Source organism: Malania oleifera, chromosome 4 (genome assembly GCF_029873635.1).
Source record: "Malania oleifera isolate guangnan ecotype guangnan chromosome 4, ASM2987363v1, whole genome shotgun sequence".
Classification (NCBI taxonomy): Eukaryota; Viridiplantae; Streptophyta; class Magnoliopsida; order Santalales; family Ximeniaceae; genus Malania; species Malania oleifera.
The window spans coordinates 50,140,463-50,160,431 of NC_080420.1; the positions used below are offsets into that span (position 1 = coordinate 50,140,463).

The following is a 19,969-nucleotide window of genomic DNA, read 5'->3' on the forward strand; positions in this document are numbered from 1 at the left end:
GTGCTAATCCTTCCTCCTCTGAATTCCTACTCCTAATCCTTATCTAAGAAGGATATTGGTGGATTCTACACTTGAACTTCATTGTAGTTCATATTGATATTTTACATTCAAAGTATATAGTGTTGAAATTGTACTAACTTGCTTTTTAAGAAAGTATACTTGTACGCAGATCTTATCTTGTGTTTCTTATAGTTCTTTGACGTTCTAAGGGTTGTTTGGATCATTGGCTAAGCAAGGGGATACTGCTTAGAGAGGCGGGCTCTAGCCTATGTAAGGAGTGACCGAACGAGAGAATATCGTTTAGAGAAGGCGGGCTCTAGCCTTAACCAAGGAGTGTTGTAATCAGTATTGTTCCACCCATCAATGAAACTAAACTAGTGAATCCTTTGGTGGTTTGCCAAAGGCGAAGACGTAGGTTGGGTATAAGCCGAACCTCGTAAAAATCTCCATCTCATTCTTTCTTTCCCTTACTCTTTATTTTCAGCATATTTAAATTGTGTGGATGATTTTAAATTTGAAAATCATATAAACTACATATATTTTGTAATCAAACAAACTTAAGGTTTAATTTTGATTTGGGTTGCGGAAACCGAAAGGGAGTATGTTGGTTACACCATATCTTGTGGAAATCTTACGGGAGTACGTTACTTGGTTAACATCCCAAAGATAAATTTACCAAGAGTTTATTTGAGTTCTAAATATTTGGAAAGAGTGATTTGATTCATCTATACAGGGCTTTACATCAGCAAGCATAAATTCTCATTCACTACAGGGCTTGATTCAAATTTGGAAAATATAAACAAACAACCATCTTGAGTTGTTATATTACCAAAGTGTTGAATACTTTATATCTTAGTTTGGTTGTTTGTTGTTTAAGTTGTACTTAGCAAATAAATTGATTGTTTGGCTTGAAGATATTATTTAATTGATTAGTTGTTTAATTGTGTTATTGATCGGATAAAAGAACTAAGTTCTCGATTGATTAAATAATTAAACAAACAAGTTAAGAATTGATTAAAAGAAATAATGGAAGTTTAAAGTATCTCAAAAGGAATTAAAAGAAATTTTTAAAAGCCAATTCACCCCCCCTCTTGGGAAGCTATTCCTAATTTCATACCAATTGCGCAGATAAATATAATATGTGAAAATTAAATCATGTGCAACATTCACAATCTATTGAATATAACATACATGCGTAGGAATATAAAGTGCAAGAAATTAAAAGCAGACACACGATGTGTTATCAGGGTTTGGCCAATACTACCTACATCCTCGCCTCAAGCTGACAAGCAATAGGGTTCCACTAAGTTGCTCACTTGGGGGTGGAGCGACACTGTTTACAATACCTTACTAGGATGGTACACCTAGTTCTCCTAGTCGGGTCTGAACCAGTCAGGTGCTCTCCTAACCGGGTCTGAGCAAGTTCGAGACTATTCACAGGGCTAGTCTCACTCTTTCAAAAACCCGTTGAGAATACAACAGATAATCAAATAAATTTTTGTGTACAAGGAAATGCTTCTACTACAAGCACATATATACAACAATATAGCCCAAATACACTCACATATGATATGCAAATAAGCTCAATGTGAGAATGCGATTTTCACAAAAAATAATTTTTGAATTAAGGGTTTATGGCTCAAAAATATTTTCGCAAGCACAAGCCAATGAGCCTTTGAATCTTGCAATGGATGTGCAAGATTCACAAGTAAGAAATAGTTTTTCTTCAAGGATATTTATCAATGATAATATATGGAGAAAACTTAGGGTTTACTCTCAAGATAATGATCTGAAGAATGAATGGGACTTGAGAGAAAAAACAATATGATTTGTAAACAATAAAATGCCCAAGATAAAGAATGCTCTCTTGAATATGATTTTTCAAATGAATAACAAGGAGAGGATGAAAAACTAGCTTGAAAGAGTAAAAATAAGATATAAAAATTTTAGAGAATTTTTCTAGCTAATCATCATACTAGTTATGAATTATGAAGGGGTATATATAGAATTGGGTGAAAATCTGACCATTGGGGATACGTTGAGTATTATTAGAAAAGTTTAATTAATTTTTAAATGTGTTTAGGCATTTAAAAATGGCCTTTCCCGAGAGGTTCGGTTGACCTAAGCTCGGGCCGGTCGACGAGTCGTGCAAGGTCGATTGATTGAACACATGACTCGTTGGCTGAGTAGTCACAAGAGATTTGAATTTTAGACTCTTTGGCTGACCAGGGGAACCAATGGTTGACCAACACAAAGCGCATTGGAACCCTTCATGTGTTCGGTCGACCATGAGAAAAGTTCGGTTGACCACTAATGAGGTTCGGTCGACCAAGTCAATTTTGAACTATGAGTTTGGTTGACCAAGTTGGTGGAAAAAGGTACTTTTGAAGTTCGGTCAACTGAGGACACTCAGTTCAAAAATGGGCCAGTCAACCGAGCCAAGTCAAATATTTGACTTCTACCTATTCGATCAACCGAAGCGTTTATAACGCAATCACTCGGTCGACCGAGGCTTAGTCAAACATTGACTTTCTAGCCAACGGTTTGTTATGTCGACTGGGCTTTTAAATTAAGCTTAAAAATCTAGCATCGATCAACCGAGTTTTTGTAAACTTCGTTTTAACCCAAATCTTTGACCCTAACCAATTAGTTATTTAAGAAAAAAGTTTTTGTAAGAAGTTCTGGTCCCTAGGGTCAGTCTACGGCCATCCTAAGCTTATCAACCGCATATTGTGCATGACATGCATAATATTACAAACCAAATTATAAACTAAATGCAATACAATGAAAAGCATAAGTCATCTTCTTCATCTTTGCTCTACTGTCTTATTGGAATACGCCAGATGATGTGAGCTTTTAAGTTCTATTTTGGTTTCCATTTTCCCTTTCCTTATGTATGTGTTGGATTATACCTTGTTCAATCACTAAATACACACATAAGATATAGATGCTTTGTCAACTCAAAATAGGGATCAGATTCAAAAAATCAACATATTTTAGATGTCTACTTAAACTTTTACTTGTGGACATGTTCAAGGTAAATTACTTCTTCATTAAGTGTACCTTATTGGCGGCTAATTACTGCTCGTACATGTTGGAGAGTGCATCCATAAGAGACTTAATGGTTGTCATATTCTTGATATTAAGGCAATAGACTTTGTCAGCGTTATCCTGATAGCTCTAAGAGCTTTTCGGTCAAGCAACTCCTACTTGTCCTCCGTCATGTAATCTGGCTTTCCCTTCAATGGTAAGTGTAACTCCTTACCAAACAAGTAGTCCTCAGTCTACATCTTCCAGAAACTGAGGTTGGTACTGTTAAACATCTCGATCTTTGAGCTCTTTTCATTAGACATCTTGATTCGTCAATCTAAAATGACTTTGAAAGCCTAGTCAAACCTTTTGGTCAAAATCAGTCAACTTTTTGTTAAACTTAATGGAATATACTTCCACTTAAAGGAATATTCCTAACGTCGTTACTAACATTGTTACTTGACGCCGTTACTTGATTATTGATGTGGCGTTGACGTGGCAGGTGGGGTCCTAGGATGATGTGGATGCTAACGTGGCAAGTGGGCCCAAGGATGATGTGGCGGCTGATACGTGTTTGCTGATGTGGGTCTAACACAGCGCTGACGTGGCACTGATGAGGATGCTAACTTAGCTTTGCTGATGTGGCATGATGACGTCACGCTGAAGTGGGTTGACTAATGATGTGGCAGTGGGGGCCCAGTGATGATTGTGCTAAATTACACCAGGTAAATTCCCAGGGAAGTGTGGGGTCACAATGGACTGCTTAAGTCCCACTTTCTAAGAAAGAATTTTCCTTAGACACATAATTAATACAATATAGCTCCTAGGACCTCCGATCTAGTGAATTTACTTTGATCTAGCTATTTTGCTCTGATATGGTGACTTTGCTTCGATATGGATTTAATACCAATTGTTAAAGATTTAGGAACAATAATCACACACACAAGCAAAACAAGCAGACAAAATAAGAATACCAGATTTACGTGGTTCAGTCTAATCTGACCTACGCCTACGAAGCACACCGAATATACTATAATCCGGGAGAAAAATAAGAGGAGAAGACACACACTCAACTCAACTCTTCTCACACTTTTCTCTTTCTCACCTGCAGTACTCTCACGCTCCTCGCTCACTCACTTCACTATATTCACATTCACGTACAATTGTTTCATTATATAGTTATATTGAAAGGATAGGAAAGGAAGGGAGTAATTGAGATATTTAATAAATTATTTTAGCATGCGGACATTATCATTCCAACTTACGAAAGTTGGATCCTCCGTTGTAGCTCATCCTCTTTAAGGCCATTAAATTCCGTTTCCATTTTCTCCATTTCCATATTTTCTTAACATATACAATATTTAACTTGTTGTGCATGATTTAAATATTTGTATATCTTTATATCTGCAGTATTTGTGATAACTTAGAGAGACCCTAAGTTGTATAATACTACTTGTAGATTTTAAAATTAGGAAATAACCGACTTATATTTTTAAAACCTCCAATTCACCCCCCTTCTTGAGAATACACAAAAAATCGCACTATTTATAGACAACCTCAATATAACACTGCATTCCTAAACTCAAAGATTTTTGAGAATCTCCCATTCACTTACAAATTCAAAGCCTCTAGTCTTTTTGAATTCCAGCCTAATAACCTTACAAACCAAACCCTATGACTTATTTGAATTTAAGTATTAACTTCTAATGACTCTTACAAATTAAATCCTTTATTTATTTGAATTGAAACTAAACCAGTAACTAAAGTCCTGTCATTTCTTGAATGTTGTTGCAACATCTCAACAAACTAAACTTGCTTTTTATTTTATTTTATTATATACTTTGGCGATAAGCATTGCTTGATTAGAAAACAACTCAAATGATCGGTTTCTCCTATTATCTCCTAATTGAGACTACCCTTGATATTTTGGCATGAATGATCAAATTTTTTAAATTAAGCTTATTTAATATACCAAGTGGTAATTTTCTAACTCCCAAGTGTCTCTTCAAGGGAGTGACGCAAACGATATAAACAAACACTAACTCTAAATAGTTAGACTGAGCGAGTAAATTGAAGATTTCTTTTCTTTTTATATATATAAATGCACGAAATTAAAGTTGCGAGGAGGAAGAGTTTGAAAAAAAATATTTCAAATATTGTATTAATAATAGGAAAATCCATACAAGTGGTCACTAACCCTCCTAATGAAAATATGAAGGAAGAGGGACACTGGTGGGCTTGGAGGGGAAGGAGAGGGGAAGTGGTAGAAGAGGCTCTTGAGTTTCAGCTTTTGGTGCAATTGAGGAAGGAAAGAGGAGGGTAAACACCTTTTGCCTTTTGGTGCTGCTGAAAAAGGATAAATTTAAGAATAAAAATCATTTTTCAGATATTGAATTTATGTTCAACAGAAACACATGAGCTAAAAATAGAAATACAATAATAAAAAATCAATTTTCATTCTAACCCTATAAAGGCGCTCCATTTTTTAATCACATCATTCCAAATATTCATTCTAGAGTGGATATTTAGAAATTTATTCAATTAAAATTACTTTTTTTGGAAAAAAAAACTCCTAATTAAATAGGGTGCTTTGATTGTCTTCAGATTTGGGAAAAAAAAACCCATTTGGTCAAAAATAGGTCTTTGAATGTGCAATAATTACTTCAAAACCCATGACGTGTCATGCATGCAAGACAGCATAGACAAAAGAAAACCCTGGCCACGCCGCATGGAATCCTGGCCCAGCCAGCAGGCAAAATGTCTACGACAATACACGTGGGAGAATCCTTCAGGTCTGAATCTGCCCGTCGAATCTGACGGTTCTCGCCGTTATACAACGTCTCTTCTCTCTCTCTCTCTCACCGTTCGATCGTCCGCTACTTAACGTCCCGTTGATGGTTCTTGGACGGAGGAGATTAGCGCGGGGGGTGAGGGTAACGTGCCAACGGAGGGAGACAAGAGACAACAACGACACGTAATGATTGATAAAATATTTTATACACCTTTTTAGCTTCTCATTACATTTGCAGGGTTAACACTCCCCACTGCTCACTGGAGAGAGAGAGAGAGAGAGTAAGGTCTCTGAAAAGATCTGGGGAAGAGGGGGTTTGTGGCTTTGATGCTTCTACTCGTAAGTACGCTTGCCTCAGATTCTCTCTGCTATTGATTCGGCCACACGCATAGTTTGGAGTCTTTTGAAGCTTTTAATTTGATTGGGGATTTTGTGAGTACGCTCTGGATCGGCGTTTCTGTCGGCTGGTTTTGTGATCCAATCTTTGCCGTTGAAGGCTTCAATGATCATTTGAGGTTGTGGACTTGCGATTCTAATGGTGATTTGCGTTTTAGTTTCTTTGAAATGCGTGGATTTCTGTAGTTTTCTGTGTGCGTGGTTTTCTAAAGCATTGTTTGATTCACCCGCCAAAATAGCAGGAAATACACTTGTTTCAATTCCATTGATTTTCACTGATCCGCACTTCACTGAGAAGCTCTTATATTGTGACTCCTCCTCTCTCTCTCCCTCTCTCTCTCTCTCTCTCTCTGAACTATGTTTTCTGGTTATTTTGACCTATCCAAACTTAAGTCAGGCCGCGAGTGACACAAAAATGCATTTCGTTGTTAGTTGGTTTGTTTGTTTGTTTGTTTGTTTTTTTTTTTGTTTTTTTGGTTTTGTTTTTGTAAATTTATATGCTACTTTAGTTGATTGTTTGGCCGTTATTAGCGAATTATTGATTATTTAATTTGGCACATATCTTTATGTTCGCCTTTTTGGTGATTAGGTAGCAGTTGATGCTCGATTCGGCTGCTCATGGCTGGTGAGACGGTGCAACCCTTTAGCCTCAGTTTTCAGGTCACTTTATAATTTTGAGATCTGTTTTTTTTGGATGCGTACTGTTTGATTTGTTTATTAAACAGTTTGTACTGTTTGATTTGTTTATTAAACAATCTTTTTTATTTAATAAAAACTAAGAAGTGTGATTTGCTAGATTTGCTTTTGTAGTTGGTATTATTCACGCCACTACAATGCTATATAACTTTTTTCTTTTTTTTGTAAAGGTAGTTCTATGGTAGAAAACTTTTGTGGATGCTATTAAGCGAGAGGTGCTTTTGTATATATGTTAAAAGTATATATACTATAATTGAATGTCTTTAGCTTTACACAAAAAGTGATTATATAACTTTATATATGAGCTTCATCTCCGCCAACAACAGAGTCTTTTCTTTGATTTTTTTTTGCTTTTGTTTGGTTTCTTTTGTTTGGTCTCTCTTTTTTTCTTTAGAATGTAAATAAAAGGGGAACTCCAATATAAATTCAAATATGTGTGTAAATTTTATATGTGTACGTAAATTAAAATGCAGGACTAAGAATGATTAATCGTTCGATTCCCTTCCCCACAACTCTGCAATTGAGTGAAACTTTAAAAACATGTTTAATTTAACCTATGAAAATTATTGTATATCATTCTGGAATTATTTGAAAATTCTGCTAAAGTTATTGAGATGATTGATTATTTTAATTTTTTAAGTATCTGTTAGGATTTTAAAAATGCCTGCGAATTATTAATTCAAAAATGATAAATCTGGGGCATGTAACCTAATATCAGAGATTGTTATAATCTCTCTCTCTCTCTCTCTCATTTTGAAACTTTTTGGTTGATCCAGCTGGCTGACACATTAACTTAAAACTCAAATGTCCACATTGCTGTCCGCTATGTTAGAAACCCAGAATGATACACTTGTGAGATCTGCTAATTGGAGATTATTGTTTTTTTGTTTTTAAATATTATCCTTTTCTTCTAACTAAATTTGCAAACAGCCAGAGCTGTCCAACTGCAAGATAGAGTTGTCCATGCTTGTGTTTTTGGCTGATTTGTCCAATTACTCTCACTTTAATGGCAGGCTGATTCTTTACACACTGGTTCTATTTCATTTGGGAGGTTTGAAAGTGAATCCTTATCTTGGGAAAGAAGGTCATCCTTTTCACACAATAGGTATCTTGAAGAGGTTGAAAAATGTTCCAAACCTGGTTCAGTTACTGAGAAGAAGGCTTATTTTGAAGCTCATTTTAAAAAAAAGGCTCTTCTGCTCCAGAGTTCATATGGGTGCCATAATGGGACAGAGTATAAAACTTGTGAAAATAACGACTACGATAACACAGAAGAAATGGGATATGATAATAATGAAAGTAATGATTTTGTTCATTTTGATGAGAGTCCAGATGGTTCAAATTACCATGGAGAGTCTCAAGAAATGAAATTTGAATATCAAGAACATGCAAGCAGCCCGTCATATAACACAGATTACAGAGAAGTTGGGAATGGTGAAGACAGCCATTTTGCTTACTTCGATGAGAGTGCTGGTGGTTCAGATTGTCATGGAGAGTGCTGTGACATGAAAGTGGAAGGAGAGGATATGGAAACGTCATATGCTGAATCTCAGGTGGAACCAGCTTCCACTGATGTTGATTGTGTGGTAGACTGTGTTTTTAGAAGTCTCAATCCTGGAGAAGCAGATCAAATCAACACTGGTGGTGATGAATTACACTTAGTCCATGTTGAACAAGATGTAGATGTGCAAAAGAACCTTAACAAGGAAATAGTAAATGGTGATGAATTGTTGATAGGCATAGATCTATCCTTGAAGAGTCGAGAAGCAGAGAAAGATGATAATCTTTGTTCAGAGCATCAGCAAAATCCTTCTCCTAAGGTATGGACCTTTTTAGAATTGCATCAAAGATGATGGTAATTATTTCTATCAGTCATACTATTGGCTGAAAGGGTTGCTGTGTTGCTATTCATAATTAGCAACTGAAAAATATAAAAGGTCATATATGGAGATGTGCTTTTATTGTCCTATATATTTTTTTCAAATATATGCCTGCCTGTTCTGTATTTTATTTTTCAAAATTGGCAGTTGAATTTTGTCTGATTGGATCTTTGCCTATGCCTTGTGCTTATTAATGTCGTGACTCTAGTTGAAGGCTTCGCCAGAAATGAAGCTTACAAAGTCCAGTTTGAAGTCTCAGGATAAATTTACTATGATTCACAAAGACTTGTCTTGTGAAGTATCTAAAGACTCGGCAAAGATTCTCAGTAGAAGGGAAGAAAGGAATTTAAGGACCAAAGCCAAGAAGCAGTCATCACAAAATTCTATCTCTACTACTCGCCCTACACACAGAACACTAAAAGCAGAGGCGAGCATATTTTGCAATATTAGTATCATTGAATGGAAAAACAATGATGATACATTTAATTATTGTCCTGGTTGATATATTTATTGTTCGTTAAATCGAGTTTTTGTGTAATAAAGATACTTTTCTCTCTTTGATTATTGGTTAGTGTTTTTTCTTTGACACAGGAATCTGAAAGATCAAAGTCAAAATTATGTCATGATAATACGAGGTAATTTTTATTTTCTTTAAAAATAAAGCACAATCTTGCTTTCTATTTATATTGGTTGGGAGATCGAAGATGCTTCTCTTATCATTGTGTTGCAGTGAAAAAGAGTTGAGGGCAAAGAAAGTAATTGCTCCTCAACCTTCAACACCAGCAAAATTCGAATCCAGGGACTATCAAACCACAAACAGGTTTACAGGCATCAGTCATGCAGAATTTGTTATCAGATCAATGTTTTGATTTCCTTAATTTTGATAAGAGGAATTGTCTTTTAGGATGAAGCGAACTGTGAACTCAACTAACCAGCAAATCAGGCGGAGTTCAGCAACTTTCAAATTTAAAAGTGAAGAACGGGCAGAGAAGAGAAAAGAGGCAAGCAAGCATGCTGCTTTTCTTTGTTTTCTTTTTCTTTCTTTTTTTGATTTGTTTTCTTTCACTTTAACTTTGCTTCGATTTGCAACATTCTATTTTGCACATCTTATGCACATCGCATTTTGTTGTGACTCATCTGATTCAGTTCTATATGAAGTTGGAGAAGAAAATGCATGCTAAGGAGACTGAGATGAACCAGATCCAAGCTAGAACACAGGTAGATTGAATAGTTTTAAAGTAATATATATATATATATATATATATATATTAATTTACTATCTTAAGTAAAGACACTTTCAAGATTTCACTTCTATATATTATTTAAAGGAAATATTAGTCTAAGTCTTAAAATGCTAGTTATGAAAATTTTTATTCTCGAGAGTAGAAATATGCCTACAATTTTTTGTCTGACTTAATCACAACTGCTAAAACTGCTGCAATAGTAATTGAAGTAATGAATCACACTAACTTATCTTTAGATCAGTTGAATAAATATCAATCAACCATGCTTTAAATAGCAACTGTTTTTTTAGTAGTATTAAAGTAAGTAGAACTATGACGGTTTATATTGGTTAAATAAATGCGAATTGATGTACTTGCAGGAGAAAACAGAAGCTGAGATTAAACAATTTCGAAGAAGCCTCAACTTTAAAGCAAATCCCATGCCTTCATTCTACCACGAAAATGTAGTTCAGCGATCAGAAAACAAAAAGGTATCCGGCAAATCCTGCAATCATTTTTTCTTGCTGTGCCGGCCAAATGCATACGAGAAAAGTCCCATGTTAACATGAAACATCATATTCTTCAATATATACTGTTAGAACCATTGTGCAGAAGTTTATCACAATTTTTGTTCATAATTGAATGGACATAACATGAATAATTGCCTTCGCACCAGTCATAAATTGGTTCTGCAAGGCGAGTGTGTATGGAGTATGGACTGTAGAAACTGGAATGGGAAGCAAAGTAATAAACAGAAGAGGAAGATGCATTCAGAAAGAGATGCAAGAAATGGGAAACTTAGTTGCAAGAATTTGCAATGTTAGGCGGTGCTTATGGCCTACAATCTGTTAGGCAAGGTACAACCTCAAGTTAACTCGAGACATATTTTTTTTATTAAGAAAATAGTCTCACATAGCTATTAGTTTATCCGTTTGGGATATATGAAAAGAATGAATTATTCTACCAAACTTTTAAAATGAAAACAATTAGTAACTTTTAAATTTTTTACAAAATGAATTTTCATCATGTTTGTGTTGGTGCTCGCATATATTTGAATTCTTCTTGCTTTCCTGAAAACAGTTTTACCTTCTTATGACTAGTGTTCCATGCCTTGGTGAACTTGCTTCCACTCTTGCCCCATCTCCACACTTTCATTGTAAGGGAATAAATAAACACGCGGAAATTCCTAGAATACTAAACTTGTGAGAAACAAGATAGAGACAAGCACACGCCAAAGAAAATAATCACACGCACGCACGAGACAATGTTTACGTGGTTCGACAATTTTGCCTTTGTTCACGGAGTTGCAGGGATTTCACTACTATCAGGAAGTATACAGAGTGCAGCAATTACTGAGTTTCTCTCACTCTCAACAAGGAAGAACCGACGTGCACACACCCTAAACACCAAAGCAAATACCTTTGGATTGTGCATACAAGAGCTCACAACACTCTCCAGGTTGCTGCACACTTTTACGCTGCTACGTACACATAGACGAACATTAGAAATATATATCTTAGGGTTCACAAGATTATAACTTTTGAAATAGGAAAGTTCTGTTGAAATCTCACACAGAAGATCGTTGCCGTTGACCTAGTCGCACCCCTGTTCCCCATGGTCATGACCTGGTCGAGCCTTGCGGGAAATCAGGAATCTTGAACTTCAACATCCTCGACCTAGTCGCACTATTATGTCTTGCTGGTCGAGATGATGGTTGAGCCTCTCAGGATCTCGTCCTTCAGGATATCTCTGAATCTTGACTTGGTCGCCCTTCAGGGTCTTCCTGGTCGAGCACTTGGGTGAGACTCTCAGTATTTCTGGCCAGGCCTGGGCCATGGATCAAACATAACTAGGCTCTGCAGAACCCAACAAATCTCCCACTTGGAGACTAGTTCAATCACCAACATCAACCGCAATTCTCTAAAAGAGCAATCCCTCATCCCTGCAACTCATCCTCCTGTTCTCAAGCTAGAAGGCCAACTGAAGCTGCACACAGCTTCAGCTTCTTAATAGTGACACCCTTATTAGTCAACATGTTTGCCGGGTTCTTAGATCCACAGATCTTCTTAAGTATTACCAGCTTATCTTCAACAAGGTAACGAGAAAAGTGGTATTTTATCTGTATATGCTTCGACTTTGAATGAAAAGCTGAATTTTTAGCAAGAAAAATTGCACTCTGACTATCACTGTGAAAAATACCCATCTTTTGCTTCTTATCCAATTCATCTAAGAAACCATGTAGCCAAATCATTTCCTTTCCCGTTTCAGTTGCTGCAACATAGTCAACTTCTATAGTAGACAAAGTAACAATCTTTTGTAGATTTGAGGCCCAGGATATAGCTGTATCATCCAGAGTAAATACAAACCCAGTAGTACTCTTTCTATTGTCAATATCACCGACAAAATCAACATCTACATAACTCTGTAGTTTTAAACTTGCACCTGTGAAGCAAAGACGTGTATCTGATGTACCTTTCAGATATCTCATAATCCATTTAACTGCCTCCCAATGCTTTCCTGGTCTACTCATGATCTGCTCACAACTCCCACTGCATGTGCAATGTCTGGTCTTGTACACACCATAGCATACATCAAGCTGCCAATAGCTGAGGCATAGGGCACCTTGCTCATGTGGTCCCTTTCTTCTTCTGTCTTCGGTGACTGTTTTTTGCTTAGTTTGAATGACCCCAAGGGCGTGCTCACTGGTTTAGCTTCATTCATGTTGAACCCGCTGAGAATTTTCATCACATACTCTGACTGTGAAAGCTTCAATGTACCATTAGCCTTGTCTCTAATGATCCCCATTCCAAGGATTTGCTTTGCAGCTCCCAAATCCTTCATTTCAAACTGTCTTGACAATTGCTTCTTCAGATTGTTAATCTCCTCAATGCTAGACCCTGCAATGAGCATATCATCTACATATAACAGCAGAATGATGTAATAATTGTCAAAGAACTTAACATAATAACAGTGATCAGGTTCACATCTCTTGAACTCAATTTTATGCATAAAATTGTCAAATTTCTTGTACCACTGTCTTGGAGCTTGTTTGGATCATGCAAGCTCTTCTTCAATTTGCAGACTAAATTCTCTTGCCCTTGGACAATAAACCCTTCTGGTTGACTCATGTAAATGTCTTCCTCCAAGTCACCATGAAGGAATGTCGTTTTCACATTTAACTGCTCAAGATATAGATTTTCAGCAGTCGCCATTCCCACTACCAATCTAATTGTAGACATCTTCACAACTAGAGAAAATATTTCTGTGAAGTCAATGCCCTCATGTTGGAATCCTTTAACAACTAATCTGGCTTTGTAGCGCTTGCTACCATTATGCTCATTCTTTATTCTGAATGCCCAGTTGTTGTGCAAAACCTTCTTCCCTACTGGCAATTCAGTCAGTTCCCATGTTTAGTTCCCCAACAAGGAATCCATCTCATCCTTCATTTCTAACTCTCACTTGCTTGAATTTTCAGCCTACAAGGCTTCATCGTAACATTCTGGCTCACCACCATCAGTCAGTAGGAGATAATTTAGAGCAGGTGAATAACGTTGTGGAGGTCTAATAGTCCTGGAGATCTGCGGACCGCAGCTAACAAGTGTACTTTGATCTACCTGTGATTCTACATTCTCCTTGTCCTCTTCACCCCTTTCCTGGACAGTGCTTTCAGTCAACTCATCTAAGTTAACAAACTCAGATTTCTTCTGATCTATCTCTGTGACATCAAACACTACAGTTGACCTGTTCTTGTACATAACCTGTTTATTAAATATCACATTTCTACTTCTGATGATTTTCTTGTTTTGTTCATTCCAAAACTGATAGCAAATTTCTCATCACCATAGTCAATGAAAAAACATATTTTAGACTTTGCATTAAGTTTACTACGAGCATCAGAATCAATATAAACATAAAAAATACAACCAAAAACTTTTAAATGAGAAAACTTTACCTCTTTATCGCTCCAAAGCTTTTCAGGAAGTCTGAAATTCATGAGAACCGAAGGTCCTCGGTTTGTTAGGTAAGCTGTAGTGCTAACAACATCAGCCCAGATAGTTTTTGGTAGTCTAACATGCAATCTCATGCTCCTAGCACGTTCATTGAGAGTTCTGTTTATGCGCTCAGCCACACCATTTTGCTGTGGTGTTCCAGGAATGGTCTTCTCTATTTTGATTCCATGTGCAGCACAATACTCTTTGATTCCTCCATCTATGTACTCTCCTCCTTTGTTTGACCTAAAACATTTTACTTTCAATCCTATCTCAGTCTCAATCATAGCCTTCCACTTCTTAAAAGTATCAAATACATCAGATTTATTTTTCAGAAAATAAACCCATACCTTTCTGGTTGAGCCATCAATGAAAGTGATGTAATGTCTTGATCCTCCAAGGGATACAACCGAAGAAGGCCCCCACAAATCAGTGTGCACTGACTCCAATTTTTTAGCCTTCAGTGTCCTGCCGGTTTTCAAGAATCTCACCCTTTTCTGTTTTCCTAAAATGCAGCTCTCACACAAGTCAAAATCAATGGACTTCAATTCTGGTAATTTCCCTTGTGATAACAGCATCTTCATCCCTTTCTCACTCATGTGACCAAGTCTGTGGTGCCATAAACTTGTATCAGTACTCGCTTTAGCAACTGCAACTGTGTCTCTTGGACTTGAGGTCATATATAGAGTACTTGATTTCTTTCCACGAGCCAATACTCTGACTCCCTTTGTAACCTTCCAAGTGCCACCAGTGAACAACATTGCATGCCCTTCATTATCAAGTTGTCCGACAGAAATCAAATTCCTTCTCAGGTCAGGAATATGTCGTACCTTCTCTAATGACCAAACATACCCATTGGGCAACGACATTTGGACGTTTCTCATACCCACAACATCTAAGGTTGTACCATCAGCCAAATATTCCTTACTGAAATCACCTACAACATAGTTTTGTATAATTTCTTGGTGTGAAGTGGTGTGAAACGAAGCTCCCGAGTCCAAAACCCAATCATCAAGTGGACTGTCTATTGCAATAAGTAGTGCATCCTGTACTTCCTTTGTTACGGCATTAGCAGAGTCATCTTCATTTTTCTTCTTGAAACTTTTGCATTGCCTCCTGAAGTGACCCGTTTTCCCACAGTTCTAGCATTGTCCTTTTTGGCAAGATCTCGATTTACTTTTGTTCCTATTAGAATTTTTGGATTTTGATCTGCCTCGATTTGAATTTCTATCATTACCTCTGCCTCTTGTCTCAAGGTTTAGGGTAGAACTAGATCCTGAGGTTTCACCAGAATCCTTTCTTCGAATCTCCTCAGCCAAAACTAAATCTCGTATGTCGTTATACTTTAGTTCTTCTTTTCCTGTGGAGTTACTTACAGCCATCCTTATGACCTCCCAACTATTTGGTAACAAAGCTAAAACGATCAGTGTACTTATCTCATCATCCAAATCAATTTCTACAGATGACAATTGATTTGTGATTGTGTTAAAATCATTCAGATGTGCAACTGATGTATTCTTTGCCATCGTTAAATTAAATAATTTTGTCATCAAATGTAACTTGTTATTTGCTGACGGTTTTTCATACATACCAGACAAAGCCTTCATCAGATTTGCTGTGGTCTTCTCCTTTACAACGTTGTGTGCAACAGACCTAGACAGAGTTAATCTGATAACTCCCAGTACCTATCTGTCAAGGAGAGTCCATTTCTCGTCCTTCATACTTGCAAGTTTTTCTCCTAGAAGCGGCAGATGCAACTTCTTCCCATAGAGATAATCCTCGATTTGCATCCTCCAAAATCCAAAGTCTGTGCCATCAAACTTTCTATCCCAGATGCCTTTCTTGCTTCCTTTGCCATTGCTCCCACTCAAGCCTAACCGTAGGCTCTGATACCAGTTGTAAGGGAATAAACAAACACGTGGAAATTCCTAAAACACTAAACTTGTGAGGAGCAAGATAGAGACAAGCACACACCAAAGAAAATAATCACACGCATGCACAAGACAATATTTACGTGGTTCGGCAATTTTTCCTACGTCCACGGAGTTGTAGGGATTTCACTACTATGAGAGAAGTATACAGAGTGCAACAATTACAGAGTTTCTCTCACTCTCAACAAGGAAGAAATGACATGCACACACCCTAAACACCAAAGCGAATACCTTGGGATCATGCACACAAGAGCTCACAACACTCTCCAGGTTGTTGCACGCTTCTATGCCGCTACATACACATAGACGAACATTAGAAATATATATCTTAGGGTTCACAAGATCATAACTTTCGAAATAGGAAAGTTCTGCCGAAATCTTGCACAGATGATCGTTGCCGTCGACCTAGTCGCACGCCTGTTCCCCATGGTCGCGACTTGGTCGAGCCTCGTGGGAAATCAGGAATCTTGAACTTCAACACCCTTGACTTAGTCGCACCATTAAGTCTTGCTCATCGAGATGATGGTCGAGCCTTTCAGGATCTCGTCCTTCAGGATATCTTAGAATCTCGACTTGGTCGCCCTTTAGGGTCTCCTTGGTTGAGCACTTGGGCGAGACTCTCAGTATTTCTGACTGGGCCTGGGCTGGATCAAACATAACTAGGCTCCACAAAACTCAACATCCATTCCATGCATGAAACAGGGAAATTATTTAATACTGAATGGAAAACCTTTCAGAGAACCTTTAATAAGAATTCCAATAAAAATACCATTTAAAGTACTTTATAGGAATTTTCAGAAACATTTCTCAATTGTTCTGGTAACAATTTTTGTTGGGAATCAAAGAGTGCTCCAGCATTTTTGAGTCACCTTCCCCTTTGTTCCAAAATTCTTTCTATGTTAGTGTGACAATTTCTTTGAAATTTCTTCTCGGCCTTGGAATTGCATTTCCCAGTTCTCACACAAAATTACAGCCAAAATTAGATTTCTGTTAACTATAATTTGGATGTCCCTTCAACACAGAATCATTTCATTTTGTGTTTCATGGCATTTAAATGTAGAAAAATATTTCTTTTCTGGATTGGACTTCGAGGCCAAACTGCTGCAACAAATCTTTGGCTATCTGCCAATTGAATTTCACATAGTCAAAAGGGATAAATCTTCACCTTTAACAGATGGCAGAGCACACTCTTTTCAAACTCTGGGGAGAAGACACTGCAAGTGCACAATTGGTATATCGGAATGGAATGAAACCAAATTTATCACTTAAATGTTGCATGTTTTTCATTTAAAGTTTTGTTCCATTCCATTCCCACCCCATTTCAGTCTGCAAACCAAACATGCCACAATTGTGTTCAAGTCCTATATAAACTGCAGTGGATTGATTTTATGATGAACACTCTTAAGTCATTTCCGTAAGTCCTGAGTTGTGGAGTAAATTATACAGTATTTTGGCTAATTATTGTGTAAAATAATGCTGAGGATGCTTATTCCTGGTGTTTTTCTTCCCTTGATAGCATTGAAGGTGCATGTTAGACTTCACCTTAAATTTATCCCATTTTTAGCCATTAATGACATAGTTTTATTAGCCTTTAAATATGGCATGCATTGGTTTGGCTTGTAATGTGTTGTTCCACAACTTTTGGCTAGCGCTTCTTTGCTTTATACCGTGCTGCATTTTCGTATTTGTTCTGCAAAAGAATAACATGTCTACAGGAGAAGAAGTAAAACCAAATCAGACCTTATCACTGTTTGCTTCTCTTGTTATATCCCAGGCTTTTTCTGCAAACAACAAATCCGCTAAATTGCAAAGCAAGTCGTCCACTCTGGGGAATAAGTCTGCAGGCAGCACTCCACGTTCAAAGGTGAGAAACGACCGAGCTGTTTACGCCAATGAGTCTGTAAACAGAAATGATCCACCTCAAGCTTCAGGATCAACCACCTGTTCTTCTGCCGAGTCTCCTGAAACCAGTGCAATCTCTCCAACTCCAACCAACAGAAGCTGTCGCCATCAAGATGGTGCAAAAAGTAGGGCTGCGAAGAAGAAAGAGCGAGAGAAAAATGACACTTGTTCCCTGAAACATGGAACCCCTGAGGCTAGTAAGGCGACCAAAGGTAAGCAAACAGAAGGAAAGAAGAAAGTAGGAACCATGGGATATACCAACTCAACAGTGAGGAAGGATATGAAAAAACGCATGAGCTTTGGTGGTGATCTGGGAATGGGGCATATTGCAGTTGGTGTGGCCTCCTGAGCAAGTATTTGCCCAGCCTTCAGGCCCTAGGGCATTCTGTCCATGCACTGGTGATTAGTTCGCATCTTAACCTCCTTGCAATTTGAATAGAAGCACCACGTGGTTAGCGCTGCCATATCATCTGTGTGGGATCTCGCTACCAATTGCAAGGTGGTGAAGTTGTGGGTGATGACGGATCATTGCAATTGATCATCAAGGTTATAATTCAAGTCCACTATTACCATATATGCAGAGCATGTTATTTAATCATTAGTAGGTATACAAAATAATAGTGGTTGTCTTAGGAATACTCTTTGAAACTGTCTTGTGTCAACCATATTCATGGAATACTCGAAAAGAACTTCTGAATGATTATCAGGTTAACAGCTCTCAAGCCGTGGGAGATGTATGTTTTGTATTAAAACCGCAATTTATTTTAGAAGCAACATTGTTAGGTTATAAATGGGTAAATGGGCATTTCATTTACATACCAAACCTGTTTGGGCAGTGCTACCAAAGCTGCTGCTCATGCTTTAAATTTGCTGCTCTCGTGGGACAAGGGAGTCCTGGGTGTTACGTTACAGGAAGCGGTCAAAGCAGCTGTGAATTTGTCACATGCATTCCCAACCCAGACTTGAAGGATAAGCATGAAATCCTTAAATACATGATTTCTAATGAATTTTGTTTACTTTTATTCAACTTACAAACACTTATTAGTAGGCAACATCTTTTTCATATTAAATTTAATGAGCTGATTGCAAATATATATATATATATATATATATATATGCATTATAGTTTTCACTATAATGGGTAAAAAATTTAGAAATGTGATTGAAATTGAAAACCAGCTAAATACTTATATTCCGTCTCTTTTCTTTTTCAAAAATTTGATGCCCAATAATTTCTTCAATATATAAAGTTGGATCCTTTTTTGTCTACTAGAAAAAGGTGCAAGTTTTTTTTGTTTTTTTCATCAACACAATTTTCATTTAAGTATCATTGGCTAATGATTTTATTTATTTTAGGAAATACATGAAATAAGCACTTAAATATAAGTGAAAAAGGCCTAAGCAAGACACATGCTCAATGCCTCTCTAAGCATTTAATTTCATTACATACGCCCACACCAAAAATGATAATTATGACGATAAATACATTAATGATGTATGTCCCTGCCTATGTAAATGCTTTGTTAATAAAACTTATGTGTACCAACATCGATTTGGCACATTTGTGTATAATCAATAGATTCTGCACAAAAATAGAGAGAAGAAAACCAACCCTAGAAACCAATTAATTTTAAAGAAACTCAATTATTCCTAAACATAAGTTCCAATAAATAACTTATTTAAGAAGGAAATCAATTGATTTTAAAACTTATTTATTTTTATAGTGAGATTTCATTATTAAATTAATTTCATAAAATTTTATAAAGAAAACTGGTTGTTAGCCTAAGTGGCTTATAGGATCCTATTGTCGTATTTTGATGATTACAACTCATTAGTGGTTTTAAGTTACTAACCTTTGAATATCAAGTTATGATAGGTACAAGTGGATAAAAGTGTGAATATTCATGAAGATAAAGGTTGAATTGTGAAGATCAAGTGGACATTCAAGTGGAAGATCTTAAGCACATCAAATAGATCAATTGTGAATTTATATGCAATGGGAAATGTTTGAGGTAGGATTTTTATAACTCTTTTAGTGTTGTTTCACGCAAGTTAGTTGAGCAAGAGTTGAGTAAATTGCACATGCATATTAGTCCATATAGTATATCATTCATCATATAGGATATCATTT

The 19,969-nt window shown here is 36.8% G+C and overlaps 1 protein-coding gene across 7 annotated transcripts; it reads left to right on the forward strand.

The window, feature by feature from the left end:
* The first annotated feature begins 6,051 nt into the window (after positions 1–6,051).
* Positions 6,052–18,654, forward strand: LOC131154144 (protein WVD2-like 7). Of its 7 annotated transcripts, none has more exons than XM_058106695.1 (10): positions 6,052–6,359; positions 6,807–6,842; positions 7,927–8,733; positions 9,002–9,220; positions 9,385–9,428; positions 9,524–9,613; positions 9,698–9,794; positions 9,940–10,011; positions 10,397–10,507; positions 17,711–18,654. In XM_058106695.1, the coding sequence occupies exons 1-10, from the start codon at positions 6,357–6,359 to the stop codon at positions 18,185–18,187; spliced, it is 1,956 nt and encodes a 651-aa protein (XP_057962678.1). In that variant the 5' UTR covers positions 6,052–6,356; the 3' UTR covers positions 18,188–18,654. The 7 variants fall into 7 exon arrangements, with proteins under 7 accessions (XP_057962678.1, XP_057962680.1, XP_057962676.1 ...); XM_058106697.1 differs by having other exon boundaries at positions 6,056–6,359; positions 9,952–10,011; XM_058106693.1 differs by having other exon boundaries at positions 6,062–6,336; positions 6,807–6,877.
* Positions 18,655–19,969: the final 1,315 nt, after the last annotated feature.